The sequence below is a fragment of the Megalobrama amblycephala genome, linkage group LG18, assembly GCF_018812025.1.
Source record: "Megalobrama amblycephala isolate DHTTF-2021 linkage group LG18, ASM1881202v1, whole genome shotgun sequence".
Classification (NCBI taxonomy): domain Eukaryota; kingdom Metazoa; phylum Chordata; class Actinopteri; order Cypriniformes; family Xenocyprididae; genus Megalobrama; species Megalobrama amblycephala.
The window spans coordinates 32,627,657-32,647,973 of record NC_063061.1 but is presented as its reverse complement, the minus strand read 5'-3'; the positions used below and the strand labels follow the sequence as shown (position 1 = coordinate 32,647,973).

Here is a 20,317-nt window from a genome sequence, read left to right as displayed (position 1 = left end):
ACCGCCCACAGCAGAGATAAAGAGACATGCTGTGGGTAATTGCACGTTTTGAGCAGTGCTAGAATTATCAGATAAAAGTGTTCAAAACATATAAATAACTGGTTTTATTGCGGATTTATCCTCATGACCAGCTAAGGAACAGCATAAACCAACTCAAACCAGCTTGTATGCTTCAAACATACCTAACCAGCTTGCTGTTTTTTTCAGCAGGGATGGCGGCATTTGTTTTCATTTCAACCACATACGTTTGTTGAAGTCATCTTACTGCACTGTGCTGTTTCAGACCGTGAGTGCATTTAATTGTTATTAAGAGAAATTTAATCTGACAATTTATACAGTGAGCTCGACCAGTGTTTGATTCCTGAACAAATCGCTCTTAAATCTGTTCATACAATAGGGCTTAAAGGCACCTTTGATTTTGTTTTCCTTTAAACGACTAGATGCCACAAAAAAACAAAACAAAAAAAAAAAACTTGGAGCAGCACTTTTCTATACATCTGCTTTTCAAGATGCAATTTGAACATTTGTCTGATCTTTGAAAAAGATCACGGACAGCAGCTCAAAGTTGATTCTGTGCTAATTTTTTATGTTTTTTAAAATGTTGTAGATTTAAGTATCAAATGAGAATCGCTGAAATTATTGAACATATTAGACAATGGTCTTTTAACGATTTTTATTTTTGTTCAAGGTATTTAAATGAACAGTTTTTCAATAAAGGAAGAATATGTAAATATATTTGGGGTAAAAAGCGCCACTGCTGTTGGGAAACAATAATAAAGGAACAATCATTAACATGATAGTAAACAGCTGTCTTGCTTTCCCATTGGTTGACATGATTAGATTCAGATGGTAAATATATTAAGTTGGGTGTCCACCTTAGACATAATCAACATATTTATATTCAAATTATCATATTTAGAAATTATATTAGTCAAAATGTATAATAAAACATAATTTATTGTTACTATTGTAAATCTATATTAAATTATAACGGGATCTCCTTCAGCGCTTTCAGAATATTTACTTTTTAAAAAATTTGTTTGTAGTTTTAAAATATATTTTCATATTAGCATTATTTTAATGAGAGTGTATTTATTGAGCAAAAATGAATTATTTTATTTATCAAAATAAACAGAAAATACTACCAACTTTGCTAAAGTGATTTTGAACAAGTATTGACCTAGTAAAAGTAAAGAAAAACATTACTAACATTTGAAGTAAAAACAATAACTTTAGCTAAATCCACCTCATACATAGATTTTTAAATAAAATAAACCACTTTTATGATTTATTTTCACACAAAATCTGTTGACCTATAAATGTTCAATGCAGATTTTTTTTCTGCAATCATACAACATGGGCGTAGTGAAAATCAACAATTTTCTTAAGGTGTGCCTTTAGCCTTATTGTAGCCTAGTGAACAAAAAACAATCTAGTGTAGTGATTACTGAAATCATTTGAAATTAATTTCTTTTGGCTATGGTTCCTCTCTGTGATGTCACTGATATGTAAATATTTTCACGTTATTCGTGATTTGTGATATGTGGGATAATTTACATTTTTGGGTGAAATATCCCTTTAAGGACTCAGTGGAGAATTAACTGACCAAATTTGTACTGTGAAAGATTTCATGAATCACTACAGTCTGTTTGAACCTAGTGTGACCTGATTAGGTGACCAGTGTTCAAGCTAATTTATCTAATGACTTGAACCATCAGAAAATTTCAAACTGAAAACTATCCTTGCCTACCATCTTAAACTGTGAATAACTGAGAGCGATTGTAAGTGTGATGATCATCTGCTAAATGAGCAACAGTGACCACAATTTACACTTTCAGTCAGTGAAGCCGCTCCCACAGCTGTTCATGAGAGTTTAAATGTTGGGGAATATTCCCATCTTTCCACAGGAGAAGAAGCAAGCAGGAGGAATTACTCCAGGAGAAACTACTTACTTCTAAAGATGGAGTTTAAAGAAGAACCCTGCAGAATAAAAGATGAAGATACAGAGGAACAAATAGGTTGGTGTTTTCCTTCATTCTCTTTAATGACTGATGAGGAAAGTTAAGATGTAAAATTACATATAACAATATATCTGAAACTAGACACTAGTAGACTCAGTAGTAAACTATATTTGTGCTAAATTAAGAATGAACTTTATTTTCTTGATTGCTCATTTGTCTTTTTTTAATTGAAATTACTATGTTGATTTTAGACCCAATGGAAGTGAATGAAGACAAACACAATCATTTCACGAATGAAGATCGAAAACTACTGACATATAAAAATGAAGACAAACAACATCTGTTTCAAAAATCTCATAATTTCAAAAATGAAGATGGAAATGCAGTTGTTTCAAAGACTGAAGAGAATTTCACACAAAAACAAGCTGGAAAATCTGGAGTCAAAAGATCTTTCACTTGCTCTGAGTGTGGGAAGAGTTTCATACGTAGAGGACACTTAAATGTGCACATGAGAATTCACACTGGAGAAAAACCGTTCACATGCACTCAGTGTGGAAAGAGTTTCATTCAGAAAGAAAACCTTATTGTTCACATGAGAATTCACACTGGAGAAAAACCGTTCACATGCACTCAGTGTGGAAAGAGTTTCACTCAGAAAAGCTTTCTCAATGATCACCTGCGCTCTCACTCTGGAGTGAGATCATTCAGCTGTGATCAGTGTGATAAAACATTTGTTTTGGCATCAGGCTTAAGAAAACACCTTAAAATTCATTCTGGTGTGAAGCCTCACATTTGTTCTTTTTGTGGAATGAGTTTTACACTACTGGAACATTTAAAAGTGCACCAGCGTATTCATACTGGTGTGAGACCTCATTTGTGCTCTGACTGTGGGAAGAGCTTCATTACATCCAGCTACTTAAAAAGACATCAGAGAGTTCATACTGGAGAGAAACCGTACAAGTGCTCACACTGTGGAAGGAGTTTCTCTCGGTCAGAAGACATGAAAGCTCATGAGAGAGTTCATACTGGAGAGAAGCCGTATCAGTGTTTTTCATGTGGGAAGAGTTTCATCCAAATATCTCATCTACGGACTCATAAGAAAAAGAATTGCCTGAATGTGTCTAATTGAGCAAACTTTCATGTTCAGATCCATCACTTACATTTAAATAGTTTGATATTCTCAGGGTTCCTACACATGTAAAGTATTTCAGTAAATGTAATTAGTTACTGTACTTAAGTACAGTAACTAATTACTTTGTAGTTGTACCGATTATCAAAGATAGTAGCAACTTTTACTCTCTACTTGAAGTAAATGTACTTTTTACTCCAATACATTTGTGATGAGTAATGCAAATACACATTATATTTTGCATGGTACTTAAGTTTTTCTGCAGCAGATTGTTTCTGCTATAAAGAAGCGATATTGCCATCTAAAGTCATTGAAGGTACCATAACTTGTGCGTTTTGCCTTTATTCACACAAACTTGCCATCTCAATCTGCCTTCTAAAAATTAGCATCCTTAAAAAAGCTTTGAACATCACAGAACCTCAGTGGAGAAAGGCATATTCATCATAACATCATAATAAACACCATACATATAATTTCTTACACTGTATTGCTAAAAGTACATGATTTTTCATATCAACAGAAAAATGTACCAATATGGCTTCTCTTGAGACTCTCCTGCTTTGTTAGCATTAATGATAAGCTAAAGCCGCATCCACAATTCAACGTGATTGGTTACAAGGTAGTTTGTGATGTCAGAAACACCAGCGATTTAAAATCATGTTTTTAAGACTGTCTTTGGTTCACTGAACTTTTAAGAAGAAAATACTCAGCAATGGTCTTGTGAATTTGCTCATGTCTGAAAGCATATTAAAACACCACATAGACATATAAACAACATTAAAAACTTAATTTTCATTACAGGGGGTCATTAAAAACTCACATTTTTTAAATAATACTTGTACAGTCTAAATTAAAAAATAAAGTCAAGATTTATATTAAAATCAACAACATCAGTAACAGTTTCAGGTTGGTTGGTTGATGGTCCGGGTGGTTTACAATTGCAAACAGATATTTTGCTTAGCAGATATTTGAAGTTTTAATCTTTATCCTAAATCAAACCTACTTGGTGAGATAAATAGTGTTTGTAAAATCTTAGCGTAGATAACAGACAACATTCTTGTATCTCTATGCCGATTAGTTTAACGGAGATTGGTTTCTGCCAGTAGAGGGCGCTCGTGTAACCGAAACAATGACACACATCCGAGTCTAGGAGAAGAAGAGAAGTGCGCGAGGGAAGGGAACATAAACATGAGAAGTGGAACACAGCCGTTCATTCTGCGCTGAATCTGCTGTTTTTCAGACTGTAAGATTATTATTTTTTTATCATTTATTAGGAGAAATCTAAATTCAAACGACTAAACGAGTCAGTTTATTTAGTGAATCACTCAGAAATTCGAAATTAATCGACTGATATTGTACATTACGTTCGTGAAATATAAACTCGTTTCTGACTAGTTTTTCACATTACAGTTTGTAAAGATTATGAGTTGTTTTAATTTTTATGTAATGAAACCTGGTAAACAGAGTTTTTAATGTATGTAAATCATATCTAAAGTAGGACCAACATAAAAATCAGTTAGAGGAGTTGAATTGATTCTTAATAATGAGAGTTCATCATGAGAGATTAAATGCTGGGGGATATTCCCATTTTCCCACAGGAGAAGAAACAAACAGGAGGAATTACTCCAGGAGAAACTCCTGACATACTATTGTAAAGATGGAGTTTAAGGAAGAACCCTGCAGAATAAAAGATGAAGATACAGAGGAACAAATAGGTTTGTGTTTTCCTTCATTCTCTTTAAAGACTTGATGAAAACTGATATACAACAATACATCTAAAACTATAGTAGACTCAGCAGTAAACTAGATTTTTGCAAAATTAAAAATGAACTTTAATTTCTTTGTTGCTGATTTATCTTTTTTTAAATTGAATTTAATATGTTGATTTTAGACCTGATGGAAGTGAATGAAGACAAACCTCATCATTTCACAAATGAAGATGGGAAACAACATCTTTTTCAAAAACCTCATTTAAAAAATGAAGATGGAAATGCAGTTGTTTTAAAGACTGAAGAGAATTTCACACAAAAACAAGCTGGAAAATCTAGAGTCAAAAGATCTTTCACCTGCTCTGAGTGTGGAAAAAGTTACACACAGATATCAAACCTTAAGAGACACATGAGAATTCACACTGGAGAAAAACCGTTCACATGCACTCAGTGTGGAAAAGGTTTCACTCAGAAAAACGTTCTCAAAGAGCATATGCGCTCTCACTCTGGAGTGAGATCATTCAGCTGTGATCATTGTGCTAAATCATTTGTTTTTAAACAAAATTTAAGAAGACACCTTAAAGTTCATGCTGGTGTGAAGCCTCACTTTTGTTCTAATTGTGGAAAGAGGTTTTCAAGACCACAACATTTACAAGTTCACCAAACTATTCATACTGGTGTGAGACCTTATGTGTGCTTTGACTGTGGGAAGAGCTTCACTACATTAGACACATTAAAAATACACCAGAGAATTCATACTGGAGAGAAACCGTACAAGTGCTCACACTGTAAAAAGGTTTTCGCTCATTTAGGGACCCTGAAACATCACCAGAGAAGTCATACTGGAGAGAAACCGTACAAGTGCTCACACTGTGGAAGGAGTTTCTCTCGGTCAGAAAAAATGAAAGCTCATGAGAGAGTTCATACTGGAGAGAAGCCGTACCAGTGCTCTTCGTGTGGGAAGAGTTTCATCCAAATATCTCATTTACGGACTCATAAGAAAAAGAATTGCCCGAAGGTGTCTAATTGAGCAAACTTTCATGATCAGATCCATCACTTACGTGAAAATAATTTGATATTCTACATTCCTACGCTGTATATAGACAAGTGTGGAAATTGGTTGTATCCTGTGAATATGTATGGAAAAATATTTGTTTTCTACACTGTTGCCCCATTCTGTTTTCTAAAACATGAAATTGAAAATTTTGAAAAATAAATTTGTCATACAAGATGGTCTATTAAATCATCCATATCATAAAAACTACTTTTTCGTAGAGCTGTTTAGATGTGATGCATTAAGATATTGAAGACTTTTCTGCATTGAAATCTATGTCATCACAGTATAAATAATATAATATAATAATATATAGAGATCCACTGGGTCAATTTTACAATAGTAAACGCTGCACAATGGTATCGCTCTCTTCAACATCAGATACATAACGGTAATTAATATGATTAGCCTTTTTCATATCAACTGAAAAATGTACCAGTATGGCTTCTCTTGAGACGCCCTGCTAAGCCCACTTTGACGTGATTGGTTACAAGGTAATTTGTGATGTCAGAAACACCAGCGATTTCAAACCTCCGAGACTGTCTTTGGTTCACTGAACTTTTAAGGAGAAAATACTCAGCAATGGTGTTGACTGGTGAATTTGTCTGAAAGCATATTAAAACACCACATAGACATATAAACAACATTAAAGACTTGATTTTCACCACAGGGGGTCATTAATAACTCTCACATTTTTTTTATAATACTTGTACACTCTAAATTAAAAATAAAGTAAAGATTTATATAAAAATCAACAGCATCAGTAACACACAGTTGCAGGAATCCAGATGGTTTACAAATGCAAACTCCTTATTTGAAGTTTGGATCTTTATCCCAAATCAAACCTACTTGGTCAGATAAATAGTGTTTGTACAATCTTAGCGTAGATAACAGATCTTGGTTGTCTTGTATCTACTCTATGAAGGTTAGTTTAACGAAGATTGGGTTCTGCCAGTAGAGGGCGCTCGTGCAACTGAAGCAATGACACACATCCGAGTCTAGGAGAAGAAGAGAAGTGAGCGAGGGAAGGGAACATAAACATGTGAAGTGGAACACAGCCGTTCAATCTGCGCTGAATCTGATGTTTTTCAGACTAAGTAGATTATTTTTTTTTATAATTTATTAGGAGAAATCTAAATCCAAACGATTAAACGAGTCAGTTTATTTAGTGAATCGCTCAGAAATTAATCGACTGATATTGTACATTACGTTCGTGAAACATAAACTCGTTTTTGACTAGTTTTTCACATTACAGTTTTTAAAGATTATGAGTTGTGTTTTCATTTTATGTAATGAAACGTGGTAAACAGAGTTTTTAATGCATGTAAATCATATTTAAAGTAAGACCAACATAAAATTCAGTTAGAGGAGTTAAATTGATTCTTAGCAAAGAGAGTTCGTCGTGAGAGATTAAATGCTGGGGGATATTCCCATTTTCCCACAGGAGAAGAGAAAACAAGCAGGAGGAATTACTCCAGGAGAAACTCCTGACATACTATTGTAAATATGGAGTTTGAGGAAGAACCCTGCAGAATAAAAGATGAAGATACAGAGGAACAAATAGGTTGGTGTTTTCCTTTATTCTCTTTAATGACTGATGAGGAACATTAAGATGAAAACTGATAAACAACAATACATCTAAAACTAGATACTAGTAGACTCAGCACAGCAGTAAACTAGATTTGTGCAAAATTAAAAATAAACTTTTGTTTCTTTGTTGCTGATTTATCGACGTTGATTTTAGACCCGTTGGAAGTGAATGAAGATAAACCTCATCATTTCACAAATGAAGATGGGAAACTGACATATAAAATTGGCAAACAACATCTGTTTCAAAAACCTCATTTAAAAAATGAAGATGGAAATGCAGTTGTTTCAAAGACTGAAGAGAATTTCATGCAAAAACAAGCTGAAAAATCTGGAGTCAAAGGATCTTTCACCTGCTCTGAGTGTGGAAATAGTTTCATTCAAAAAGGACACTTAAATGTGCACATGAGAATTCACACTGGAGAAAAACCGTTCACATGCACTCAGTGTGGAAAGAGTTTCAGTCGCAAAACCTCTCTCAATAATCATCTGCGCTGTCACTCTGGAGTGAGATCGTTCAGCTGTGATCAGTGTGATAAAACATTTGTTTTTAAACAAGACTTAAGAAGACACCTTAAAGTTCATGCTGGTGTGAAGCCTCACTTTTGTTCTATTTGTGAAAAGAGGTTTTCACAACCGCAACATTTACAAGTTCACCAAACTATTCATACTGGTGTGAGACCTTATGTGTGCTTCGACTGTGGGAAGAGCTTCACTACATTAGACAAATTAAAAATACACCAGAGAATTCATACTGGAGAGAAACCGTACAAGTGCTCACACTGTGGAAAGGTTTTCGCTCATTTAGCTACCCTGAAACATCACCAGAGAAGTCATACTGGAGAGAAACCACACAAGTGCTCACACTGTGAAAAGAGTTTCACTCATTCATCATCCTTGAAAGATCATAAGAGAGTTCATACTGGAGAGAAACCGTACAAGTGCTCAAACTGTGGAAAGGTTTTCGCTCATTTAGCTACCCTGAAATATCACCAGAGAAGTCATACTGGAGAGAAACCGTACAAGTGCTCACACTGTGGAAGGAGTTTCTCTCGGTCAGAAAAAATGAAAGCTCATGAGAGAATTCATACTGGAGAGAAGCCGTACCAGTGCTCTTCGTGTGGGAAGAGTTTCATCCAAATATCTCATTTACGGACTCATAAGAAAAAGAATTGCCCGAAGGTGTCTAATTGAGCAAACTTTCATGATCAGATCCATCACTTACATGAAAATAGTTTGATATTCTACATTACTGCGCTGTATATAGACAAGTGTGGAAATTGATTGTAGTGCCTGTGGATACGTATGGAAAAATATTTGTTTTTCTACACTGTTGCCCCATTCTGTTTTCTAAAACATGAAATTGAAAAATTTGAAAAGTAAATTTGTCATACAAGATGGTCTATTAAATCATTATCCATATCACAAAAACTACTAGTCTTTCGTAGAGCTGTTTAGATGTGATGCTTTAAGATATTGAAGACTTTTCTGCATTGAAATCTGTCATCACAGTATAACAAGTCAATTACACTTCAGGGATATCAATCTGTCCAATTAAGTGTTTGTGAATCAGTTTCAACCTCTTTGGTGCAAATTAAAGTTACAACAGGTGCACTGTAGAGGCAACAGCAAGACAACCCCCAAAAAGTGAATGATTTTGCAGGTGGTGGCCATAGACCCTTGTTCTCTCTTTATTCTTCCTGACTGATTTGTCTTTAGTTTTGGGTTTTGTTAGGGTTCTTGTCACTGCCTGTAGCATGAGGCAGTACCTGCAACCCAATTAGGTTGCACAGACAGTCCATCTCCTCCAGGATGGCACATCCATACGTGCCGTTGCAATGAGATTTGGTGTGTCTCTACAGCTGTCTTTATAGCTGCTATCTAGTAGTTATGAAATAAGGTTTAAGTTCTTACACTGTGGTTTTACCTTGTAATTTGACACACTGTTTGGTTAAAATATTCAGACTATTTTAGACAGAGTGGGACGCCAACCGCCGCAGAGTAACCGAGTATTTGTAAACGTAGACATAGAGAGAAGTAGCTTTGGTTACAATGTTCTTCTATGGATGCATTAAGTTTGGATAATTAAGTGCCAAAAGCTAAATAGATTGTGAGGACTTTGATTTGAGCTGCTTGGACTGAACTTCTGGAGTTCTGGACTTTTTAAGGTAATTCTTCATAACTTTTAAATCTCAATCACAGCAGCTCAGAGATCCACTAGGTCAACTTTACAATAGTTATCGCTGCACAATGGTATCGCTGTCTACAACATTGGACACATAACGGTAATTAATATGATTAGCCTTTTGCTTGACTATACAGGTGCTGGTCATATAATTAGAATATTGTGAAAAATTTAATTTTTTTATTGTAAATTATTTAAAAAATGAAACTTTCATTTATACTAGATTCCCTACATGTAAAGTAAAACATTTCAAAAGTTTTTTTTTTTTTTTTTTTTTTTTTTTTAATTTGTTGATTAGAGCGTACAGCTAATGAAAGTCCAAAATCCAGTATCTCAAAATATTAGAATATTTACATTTGAGTTTCATTAAATGACCATCCCTACAGTATAAATTCTGGGTATCTCTTGTTCTTTGAAACCACACTAATGGGGAAGACTGCTGACTTGGCAATGGTCCAGGAGACAATCATTGACACCCTCCACAAAGAGAGTAAGTCACAGATGGTCATTACTGAATGTGGTGGCTGTTTACAGAGTGATGTATCAAAGCATATTAAATGCAAAGTTGACTAGAAGGAAGAAATTGGGTAGGCAAAGGTGGACAAGCAACAGGGATGACCACAAGCTTGAGAATACTGTCAAGTAAAGCCGAGTCAAACACTTGGGAGAGCTTCACAGTGAGTCAAATGAAGCCGGAGTCAGCGCATCAAGAGTCACCACACTCAGACATCTTCAGGAAAAGGACTACCAAGCCACTTCTGAAACAGAAACAACGTCAGAAGCATCTTACCTGGGCTAAGGAGAAAAAGAACTGGACAGTGAACAGTGGTCGAAAGTCCTCTTTTCAGATAAAAGTAAATTTTGCATTTCATGTTGAAATCATGGTCCCAGAGTCTGAAGGAATACTGGAGAGGCACAGAATCCAAGCTGCTTAAAGTCTAGTGTGAAGTTTCTGAAGTTAGTAATGATTTGGGGGGCCGTGTCATCTGCTGGTGTTGGTCCATTGTGTTTTATCAAGTGCAAAGTCAATGCAGGAGATTTTGGAGCACTTTATGCTTCCATATGCTGACAAGCTTTATGGAGATGCTGATTTCCTTTTCCAGCAGGACTTTAGCATCTGCCCACAGTGCAAAAACCACTTCCAAGTGGTTTGCTGACCATGATATTACTGTGTTTTATTGGCCAGCCAACATGCCTGACCCCTGGATCTATGGGATATTTTCAAGAGAAAGATGAGAAACAGTCGATCCAACAATATATAGATGATCTGAAGGCTCAATAGTGCCTCAGCAGTGCCACAGGCTGATCACTTCCATGCCTCACTTCACTGATGTTGTAATTTGTGCTAGGAGCAAGTCATTTGCTGTAATATGTGCTGCCGACCAAGTATTGAGTGCACAAATGAACAAACTTTAAAGAACTTGAACTTTTCTGTTTTGAAAATCCATTTTTTGATTGATCTTAGGAAATATTCTAATATTTTGAGATACTGGATTTTGGACTTTCATGAGCTGTACACTCTAATCATCAAAATTAAAAAAAAAAAAAAGTTTTGAAATGTTTTACTTTACATGTAGGGAATCTAGAATATATGAAAGTTTCATTTTAAAAAATAATTTACAATAAAAAAATGAACTTTTTCACGATATTCTAATTATATGACCAGCACCTGTATGTTATCAAACAGCTAATGTGTTTCTAATGTTACACAAACCATGTTACTGTTCACCATCTCAGTCTGCCTTCTAAAAATCAGCATCCTTACAAACGCTTTGAACGTCATAGAACGTCATGGAGAAAGGCATTTTCATCATGACATCATAATATATCAATTCAATTTTCAATTCTCCCGCAATAATACTAAAAGTACACAATTTTTCATGTCAACAGAAAAATGTACCTATGGCTTCTTTTGAGACTCCTCTGCTAAACCCACTTTGACATAATTGGTTAAAAGGTAGTTTGTGATGTCAGAAACACCAGCGATTTCAAACCTTTGAGACTGTCTTTGGTTCACTGAACTTTTACGGAGAAAATATCAGCAATGGTGTTGACTTGTGAATTTGTGAATAAACAACTTTAAAGACTTGATTTTCACCACAGGGGGTCATTAATAACTCTCACATTTTTTAAAATAATACTTGTACACTCTAAATTAAAAATAAAGTCAAGATTTATATAAAAATCAACAGCATCAGTAACACACAGTTGCAAGAATCCAGATGGTTTACAAATGCAAACTCCTTATTTGAAGTTTGGATCTTTATCCCAAATCAAACCTACTTGGTCAGATAAATAGTGTTTGTACAATCTTAGCGTAGATAACAGATCTTGGTTGTCTTGTATCTAATCTATGAAGGTTAGTTTAACGGAGATTGGGTTCTGCCAGTAGAGGGCGCTCGTGCAACTGAAGCAATGACACATCCGAGTCTAGGAGAAGAAGAGAAGTGAGCGAGGGAAGGGAACATAAACATGTGAAGTGGAACACAGCCGTTCATTCTGCGCTGAATCTGTTTTTCAGACTGTAAGTAGATTATTTTTTTTATCATTTATTAGGAGAAAGCTAAATCCAAACGATTAAACGAGTCAGTTTATTTAGTGAATCACTCAGAAATTAATCGACTGATATTGTACATTACGTTCGTGAAACATGAACTCGTTTCTGACTTTTTTCACATTACAGTTTGTAAAGATTATGAGTTGTGTTTTCATTTTATGTAATGAAACGTGGTAAACAGAGTTTTTAATGTAGGTAAATCATATCTAAAGTAAGACCAACATAAAAATCAGTTAGAGGAGTTTAACTGATTCTTAATAATGAGAGTTCGTCGTGAGAGATTAAATGCTGGGGAATATTCCCATCTTCCCACAGGAGAAGTAGTAAGCAGGAGGAATTACTCCAGGAGAAATACTATTGTAAAGATGGAGATTAAGGAAGAACCCTGCAGAATAAAAGATGAAGATACAGAGGAACAAATAGGTTGGTGTTTTCCTTCATTCTCTTTAATGACTGATGAGGAACATTAAGATGAAAACTGATATACAACAATACATCTAAAACTAGATACTAGTAGACTCAGCAGTAAAATAGATTTGTGCAAAATTAAAAATGAACTTCTATTTCTTTGTTGCTGATTTATTGATGTTGATTTTAGACCTGATGGAAGTGAATGAAGATAAACCTCATCATTTCACAAATGATGATGGGAAACTGACATATAAAAATGGCAAACAACATCTTTTTCAAAAACCTCATTTAAAAAATGAAGATGGAAATGCAGTTGTTTCAAAGACTGAAGAGAATTTCACACAAAAACAAACTGGAAAATCTGGAGTCATAAGATCTTTCACTTGCTCTGAGTGTGGAAATAGTTTCATTCAAAAAGGACACTTAAATGTGCACATGAGAATTCACACTGGAGAAAAACCGTTCACATGCACTCAGTGTGGAAAGAGTTTCAGTCGCAAAACCTCTCTCAAAGATCATCTGCGCTCTCACTCTGGAGTGAGATCGTTCAGCTGTGATCAGTGTGATAAAACATTTGTTTTTAAACAAGACTTAAGAAGACACCTTAAAGTTCATGCTGGTGTGAAGCCTCACTTTTGTTCTATTTGTGAAAAGAGGTTTTCACAACCGCAACATTTACAAGTTCACCAAACTATTCATACTGGTGTGAGACCTTATGTGTGCTTCGACTGTGGGAAGAGCTTCACTACATTAGACAAATTAAAAATACACCAGAGAATTCATACTGGAGAGAAACCGTACAAGTGCTCACACTGTGGAAAGGTTTTCGCTCATTTAGGGACCCTGAAACATCACCAGAGAAGTCATACTGGAGAGAAACCGCACAAGTGCTCACACTGTGAAAAGAGTTTCACTCATTCATCATCCTTGAAAGCTCATGAGAGAATTCATACTGGAGAGAGGCCGTATCAGTGCTCTTCATGTGGGAAGAGTTTCATCCAAATATCTCATTTACAGAGTCATAAGAAAAAGAATTGCCTGAATGTGTCTAATTGAGCAAACTTTCATGTTCAGATCCATCACTTACATGAAAATAGTTTGATATTTTACATTCCTGCGCTGTATATTTTTATTCCTTTAATTCCTTTTCCTGTTTTTATTTCATTTTTAATGTATTTTATATCTTTTATGTATCATCTTGTTATTCTGACTTTTAATGCATTTTAAATATTGCTGTCTGGTTGAAAGAGCTGGGAGAATTAGGAAGAAAGTGATTAGGTTAAATTTTGGTAAATTTGGATAAGGGGACAAACCATGGGGAAATTTGAGCTGTAGTGCATGGTTAAGATATCTCTGAATTACAGTCAGGACACTTTCCAAAGGGGAAATTTGAACTGCGTTGCATAGATAAGATATCTCCGGAAGGGGGATTAGGGCTGTGTGGTGCAGTTTGAGGTGTCTTGGCAAAAGGGGAGATTGAAACTTTGTTTATCAGTTTGAAGTGCCTTAACAGGTAGCTAGACAGCGGTCCTGTCGTGTGAGGAAGATCCATTTAGATCTGCTCTGATGGATAGATCCGTTTAGATCCACTCTGACGGACAACAACAACAACAAAAAAAAAACTCCCTAAGACTTCCTAGCTCTTCCATCCAGATAGCAAAATTTTCTGTTTTTACTGTTATTTCTATTCCTTACGTTCAATTTTTATTCTTCTTCTTTGTGTAAAGCACTTTGAATTACCATTGTGTATGAAATGTGCTATACAAATAAAATTGCCTTGCCTATATAGACAAGTGTGGAAATTGATTGTATCCTGTGGATACGTATGGAAAAATATTTGTTTTCTACACTATTGCCCCATTCTGTTTTCTAAAACATGAAATTGAAAAATTTGAAAAATAAATTTGTCATACAAGATGGTCTATTAAATCATCATCCATATCACAAAAACTACTAGTTTTCCGTAGAGCTGTTTAGATGTGATGCATTAAGATACTGAAGACTTTTCTGCATTGAAATCTCTCTGCGCTGCACCAAATGTTTTTCTATGTACACTGCTCAAAAAAAATAAGGTAACACTTAATCATTACAGTATAAAACAAGTCAATTAAACTTCAGGGATATCAATCTGTCCGATTAAGTGTTTGTGAATCAGTTTCAACCTCTTTGGTTCAAATGAAAGTAATATCAGGTGCACTGGAGAGGCAACAGCAAGACCAAAAAGTGAATGATTTTGCAGGTGGTGGCCATAGACCCTTGTTCTCTCTTTATTCTTCCTGACTGATTTGTCTTTAGTTTTGGGTTTTGTTAGGGTCCTTGTCACTGCCTGTAGCATGAGACAGTACCAGCAACCCAATCACCCAGGTGAAAAAAGTACACTTCTATAATGTAGGCCTACTTAAAGTGCTCTATTTTCACGCACTAATTTTGTACTTAATATACTAACAATTCTTCTTTAGTCAAGTCAAGTCAAGTCAAATTTATTTATATAGCGCTTTTACAATTGGTAATTGTTTCAAAGCAGCTTTACATATTAGAAGCACAGAAAAAAGGGAAGTGGTTAAAAGTAAGCTGTACAAACAAGCGTGGTAATATGTAACATATACAAGATGGTGCTACATTAAGCCAATGTCGGCTGACTCCCAGGGGTGGAAAAAACCCCCTAGGAGAAAAACCCAGCGTGCTAACACTGGGAAAAAAGTCCTAGGAGGGAAAAAACCCCTTGGAAGATATATATAATATATGTAAATGGATATGGAGATCAAAATCTGAATTATACATTTTTATTATAGAGATTAAAAATAGATTATATATAAATATATGTAAGCGGATACGGGGATTAAAAATCTGAATTATAGATGCAGCCAGAACTGGATCTGTAGGCCCATTGTCTCCTGGGCTACGTTGTAGTCAGGTCCAGACACAGGTTCTCCATCTGATCTGGATACGGCCTGGATCCAGCACCCGGCAAACCTCAGGATAAGCAGAGAGACAGATATTAGCGTAGATGCCATTCTTATTCTGATGTACAGGTATATCTAGTGTTATAGGAAATGTTCTCGGTTCCGGCCGACCTAATTATTGCAGCGTAACAATCCTTTAACGGATTTGAAAAATGTTAATGTATTGATAATGTGTTATGTGTATGCAAGAGCAAAGAGATGTGTTTTTAGTCTAGATTTAAACTGACAGAGTGTGTCTGCTTCCCGAACAATGCTAGGAATATTGTTCCAGAGTTTAGGTGCTAAATAGGAAAAGGATCTGCCGCCTTCAGTTGATTTTGATATTCTGGGTATTATCAACTGGCCTGAATTCTGAGATCGCAATAAACGTGAAGGACTATAATGCATTAAGAGCTCACTTAGGTACTGGGGAGCTAAACCATTTAGAGCTTTATAAGTAAGTAGCAAGATTTTAAAATCTATACGATGTTTAATAGGGAGCCAATGTAATGTTGACAGAACTGGACTAATATGGTCATACTTTCTGGTTCTAGTAAGAACTCTAGCTGCCGCATTTTGGACCAACTGTAGTCTGTTTAAAAGCCGAGCAGAACAACCACCCAGTAGAGCGTTACAGTAATCTAGTCTTGAGGTCATGAATGCATGAACCAACTGTTCCGCATTTGTCATTGAGAGCATATGTCGTAATTTAGATATATTTTTTAGATGGAAGAAGGCGGTTTTACAGATACTAGAAACATGACTTTCAAATGAAAGATTGGTATCGAAGAGCACACCCAGGTTCCTAACTGAGGACGAAGGTTTAATGGAGCACCCGTCAAGCGTTAGGGAGTATTCAAGGTTTTTTCGTGAGGAAGTTTTTGGTCCAAAGATTAGGATATCAGTTTTTTCTGAATTTAATAATAAGAAATTTCTTGTCATCCAGTTTTTAATGTCAGCTATGCATTCTGTTAGTTTTGTGAATTTGTAGGTTTCGTCAGGGCGCGAGGAAATATAGAGCTGAGTATCATCAGCGTAGCAGTGAAAACTAACACCATGCTTCCTAATTATCTCTCCTAAGGGCAGCATGTACAGAGTGAAAAGCAACGGTCCTAGTACTGAGCCTTGTGGTACTCCATATTGAACTTGTGAGCGATACGACATCTCTTCATTAACTACTACAGACTGATAACGGTCAGATAAGTACGATTTGAACCATGCCAAAGCAATTCCACTAATGCCAATATAGTTTTCAAGTCTTTTTAAAAGAATGTTGTGATCGATAGTGTCAAAAGCAGCACTGAGATCTAATAACACTAATAGAGAAATACAGCCACGATCGGATGATAAGAGTAGATCATTTGTAACTCTAACGAGAGCAGTCTCAGTACTATGGTATGGTCTAAATCCTGACTGGAAATCCTCACAGATTCCATTTCTTTCTAAAAAGGAGCACAGTTGTGTTGAAACTGCCTTTTCTAGTATCTTTGACAGAAAAGGTAGATTCGAGATTGGCCTGTAATTTACTAAATCTCTCGGATCTAGTTGAGGTTTTTTAATAAGAGGTTTAATAATAGCCTGCTTAAAGGTTTTTGGCACGTATCCTAGTGTTAAGGATGAATTAATTATATCAAGAAGTGGACCTACGACCTCTGGAAGCATTTCTTTCAGTAGTTTAGTCGGCATTGGGTCTAACATACATGTCGTTGATTTTGATGATTTGATAAGTTTAGATAATTCTTCCTCTCCTATAGCGGCGAATGATTCTAGTTTTACCTCAGGGACACTACAGTGCACTGTCTGAAGCGAAACTGTGGACGGTTGCATATTTTTAATTTTCTCTCTAATATTATCAATCTTGCAAGTAAAGAAGTTCATAAAGTCATTACTGCTGTGCTCTATGGAAACGTCAGCAGTTGAATCTCTGTTTCTAGTTAATTTAGCCACTGTGTCAAATAAATACCTAGGATTATGTTTGTTTTCTATTAAGAGATTTGAAAAATAAGTAGATCTAGCATTTCTTATAGCCGTTCTGTACTCAATCATTTTTTCTTTCCACGAAAGGCGAAAAACTTCTAGTTTTGTTTTCTTCCAACTACGTTCAGTTTTTCTAACAGCTCGTTTTAGAGCCCGAGTGTGCTCATCATACCACGGCGTTGGATTAGTTTCCTTAATCTTCTTTAGACGTAAAGGAGCGACTGCATCTAATGTGCTGGAAAAGAGAGAGCCAATAGTTTCTGTTGCAGCATCGAGTTCTTCTAAGTTGTCAGGTATACTAAGGCGATGAAACTGCTCGGGGAGATTATTTATAAAGCAATCTTTAGTGGTAGACGTGATGGTTCTACAATATTTATGGCTGGGTGGTGGTTTTGTAGCCTTGGCTAATTGTATTATACACGACACTAAATAATGATCTGATATATCATCGCTCTGCTGTAGAATTTCAACAGCATCAATATCAATTCCATGCGACAGTATTAGATCTAAGGTATGATTACGACAATGAGTGGGTCCTGACACGTGTTGTCTAACTCCAATAGAGTTTAAAATGTCTGCAAATGCCAATCCAAATGCGTCTTTATTATTATCTACATGGATATTAAAATCACCAACAACAAGGACTTTATCCGCAGCCAGTACTAACTCTGATAGAAAATCAGCAAATTCTTTGATAAAGTCAGTATGGTGTCCTGGTGGCCTGTATACAGTAGCCAGCACAAATGTCAACTTACATAATGTTACATAAAGCACCATCACTTCAAAGGAGTTATATTTGAAATTCTTTTGAATGATTCTGAATATATTACTATAAATTACAGCAACACCTCCCCCTTTGCCTTTCTGTCGAGGATTGTGTCGATAATCATAACCTTGAGGACTAGATTCATTTAAAGTAATGTAATCGTCTGGTTTTAGCCAGGTTTCTGTCAAACACAGCAAGTCTAGTTTATTGTCTGTGATAATTTCATTTACAATAAGTGCTTTTGAAGAAATAGATCTAATATTCAGTAACCCAAGCTTTATCATTTGTTTATCTGATTTATCTGTGATTTTCATTTTTTGAACATCAATTAAATTTTTACCCTTAAAAGGTTTCGGAAGTTTTTTGTATTTACTAGTTCGAGGTACAGACACAGTCTCTATGTGATAATATCTAGGTGAAAGAGTTTCTATGTACTCTTAAGTTTCTTAGTACTTCTTAAGATCATCTTAAGAACATCTAAGTGTACTCAACTGTGCTATTTTGATACATCATGAAATATGAACTAAAATGTGCTTTTCATATACTATCTCTGTATTTAAAAAATATATTTAGCTACCACTTCTGGTACACTTTGGGTTCAAATGTACTATAAGTGGTATCTAAATACACTTTTTAAATACAGAGATAGTATATTAAAAGCACATTTTATTTCATATATCATGCTGTCTCAAAATAGCACAGTTGAGTACACTTAGATGTTCTTAAGATGATCTTAAGAAGTACTAAAGAAGAACAATTTTTAGTATATTTAGTACAAAAGTAGTGCACGAAAATAGAGCACTTTAAGTAAGCCTATATTATAGAAATTTACTTTTTTTTCACCTGGGCAGGTTGCACAGGCAGTCCAGCTCCTCCAGGATGTCACATCCATAGCAATGAGGTTTGGTGTGCCTTGTAATTTGGCACACTGTTTGGTTAAAATATTCAGAATATTTTAGACAGAGTGGGACGCCAACCGCCGAGAGTAACCGAGTACTTGCGTGACTCATTGAGAGAAATAGCTTCGGCAACAATGTTCTTCCATTGATGCATTAAAACACCACAAAGACATAAACGATATTAAAAACTTGATTTTTATTAAACACTAATGACTCACATTTTTTAAATAATACTTGTACTGTCTAAATTAAAAATGAAGTCAAGACTTGAAAATCAACAACATCAGTAGGCTAACACACAGTTGCAGGCATCCAGGTGGTATACAGTTGCAAAGTCTTTAGCAGATATATGAAGTTTGAATCTTCATCCTAAATCAAACATAGCCTAGATAAATAGTGTTTGTAAAATCTTAGCGTAGAAAAGAGATTTTGGTTGCCTTGTATCTAATCTATGAAGGTTAGTTTAACGGAGATTGGTTTCTGCCAGTAGAGGGCGCTCGTGTAACCGAAGCAATGACACACATCCGAGTCTAGGAGAAGAAGGGAAGGGAACATAAACATGTGAAATGGAACACAGCCGTTCATTCTGCGCTGAATCTGCTCATTAATAGACTGTAAGTACATTCATTTTTAGAATTTATTAGGAGAAATCTAAACCCAAACGATTAAACGAGTCAGATTATTTACCGAATCACTCAGAAATTAATCGACTGATATTGTACATTACGTTCGTGAAACATAAACTCGCTACTGATTGGTTTTTCACATTACAGTTTGTAAAGAATAAGAGTTGTGTTTTTATTTTATGCAATGAAACCTGGTAAAAAAGAGTTTTTAATGGATGTAAATCATATCCAAAGTAAGACCAACATAAAAATCGGAGGAGTTGAATTGATTCTTAGCAATTAGAGTTTAAATGCTGGGGAATATTCCCATCTTCCCACAGGAGATGAAGAAGTAAGCAGGAGGAATTACTCCAGGAGAAACTACTGACATACTATTGTAAAGATGGAGTTTAAGGAAGAACCCTGCAGAATAAAAGATGAAGATACAGAGGAACAAATAGGTTGGTGTTTTCCTTCATTCTCTTTAATGACTCATGAGGAACATTAAGATGAAAACTGACATAAACTTCCTGAG

At 35.4% G+C, this 20,317-nt stretch overlaps 3 protein-coding genes across 9 annotated transcripts in view; all 3 read left to right on the top strand.

Moving 5' to 3' along the window:
* The window catches only part of LOC125253154 (oocyte zinc finger protein XlCOF26-like), a 44,939-nt gene that overhangs the window by 5,370 nt on the left and 19,252 nt on the right, over positions 1 to 20,317 (top strand). Inside the window, exons 1-3 of one of the 5 annotated variants that reach the window (XM_048166971.1) lie at positions 11,308 to 12,149; positions 12,498 to 12,605; positions 12,781 to 13,824. The exons of 1 other annotated variant lie outside the window; for it this stretch is intronic. In XM_048166971.1, the coding sequence (XP_048022928.1) occupies positions 12,548 to 12,605; positions 12,781 to 13,649 (927 nt within the window). In that variant the 5' untranslated portion in view covers positions 11,308 to 12,149; positions 12,498 to 12,547 and the 3' untranslated portion in view covers positions 13,650 to 13,824. Of the gene's footprint in view, positions 1 to 11,307; positions 12,150 to 12,497; positions 12,606 to 12,780; positions 13,825 to 19,622; positions 19,792 to 20,123; positions 20,244 to 20,317 lie in introns of those variants that run through there. 3 more of the 5 variants (XM_048166967.1, XM_048166970.1, XM_048166968.1) reach the window with 3 other exon arrangements.
* On the top strand, positions 1,914 to 6,028 carry LOC125253168 (gastrula zinc finger protein XlCGF7.1-like). Its single transcript, XM_048166991.1, has 4 exons — positions 1,914 to 2,018; positions 2,213 to 4,333; positions 4,689 to 4,805; positions 4,982 to 6,028. The coding sequence occupies exons 1-2, from the start codon at positions 1,961 to 1,963 to the stop codon at positions 3,088 to 3,090; spliced, it is 936 nt and encodes a 311-aa protein (XP_048022948.1). The 5' UTR covers positions 1,914 to 1,960; the 3' UTR covers positions 3,091 to 4,333; positions 4,689 to 4,805; positions 4,982 to 6,028.
* On the top strand, positions 6,803 to 9,734 carry LOC125253155 (gastrula zinc finger protein XlCGF52.1-like). Of its 3 annotated transcripts, none has more exons than XM_048166972.1 (3): positions 6,803 to 6,950; positions 7,298 to 7,417; positions 7,598 to 9,733. In XM_048166972.1, the coding sequence occupies exons 2-3, from the start codon at positions 7,360 to 7,362 to the stop codon at positions 8,632 to 8,634; spliced, it is 1,095 nt and encodes a 364-aa protein (XP_048022929.1). In that variant the 5' UTR covers positions 6,803 to 6,950; positions 7,298 to 7,359; the 3' UTR covers positions 8,635 to 9,733. The 3 variants fall into 3 exon arrangements, with proteins under 3 accessions (XP_048022929.1, XP_048022931.1, XP_048022930.1); XM_048166974.1 differs by having other exon boundaries at positions 6,815 to 7,193; positions 7,598 to 9,734; XM_048166973.1 differs by having other exon boundaries at positions 6,815 to 7,417; positions 7,598 to 9,734.

Coding starts and splice junctions, on each gene's coding strand:
- LOC125253168 (XM_048166991.1), top strand. CDS start 1,961: ATGGAGTTTAAAGAAGAACCCTGCAGAATAAAAGATGAAGATACAGAG. Junction 2,019..2,212: donor AGATACAGAGGAACAAATAG/GTTGGTGTTTTC, acceptor TGTTGATTTTAG/ACCCAATGGAAGTGAATGAA.
- LOC125253155 (XM_048166974.1), top strand. CDS start 7,360: ATGGAGTTTGAGGAAGAACCCTGCAGAATAAAAGATGAAGATACAGAG. Junction 7,418..7,597: donor AGATACAGAGGAACAAATAG/GTTGGTGTTTTC, acceptor CGTTGATTTTAG/ACCCGTTGGAAGTGAATGAA.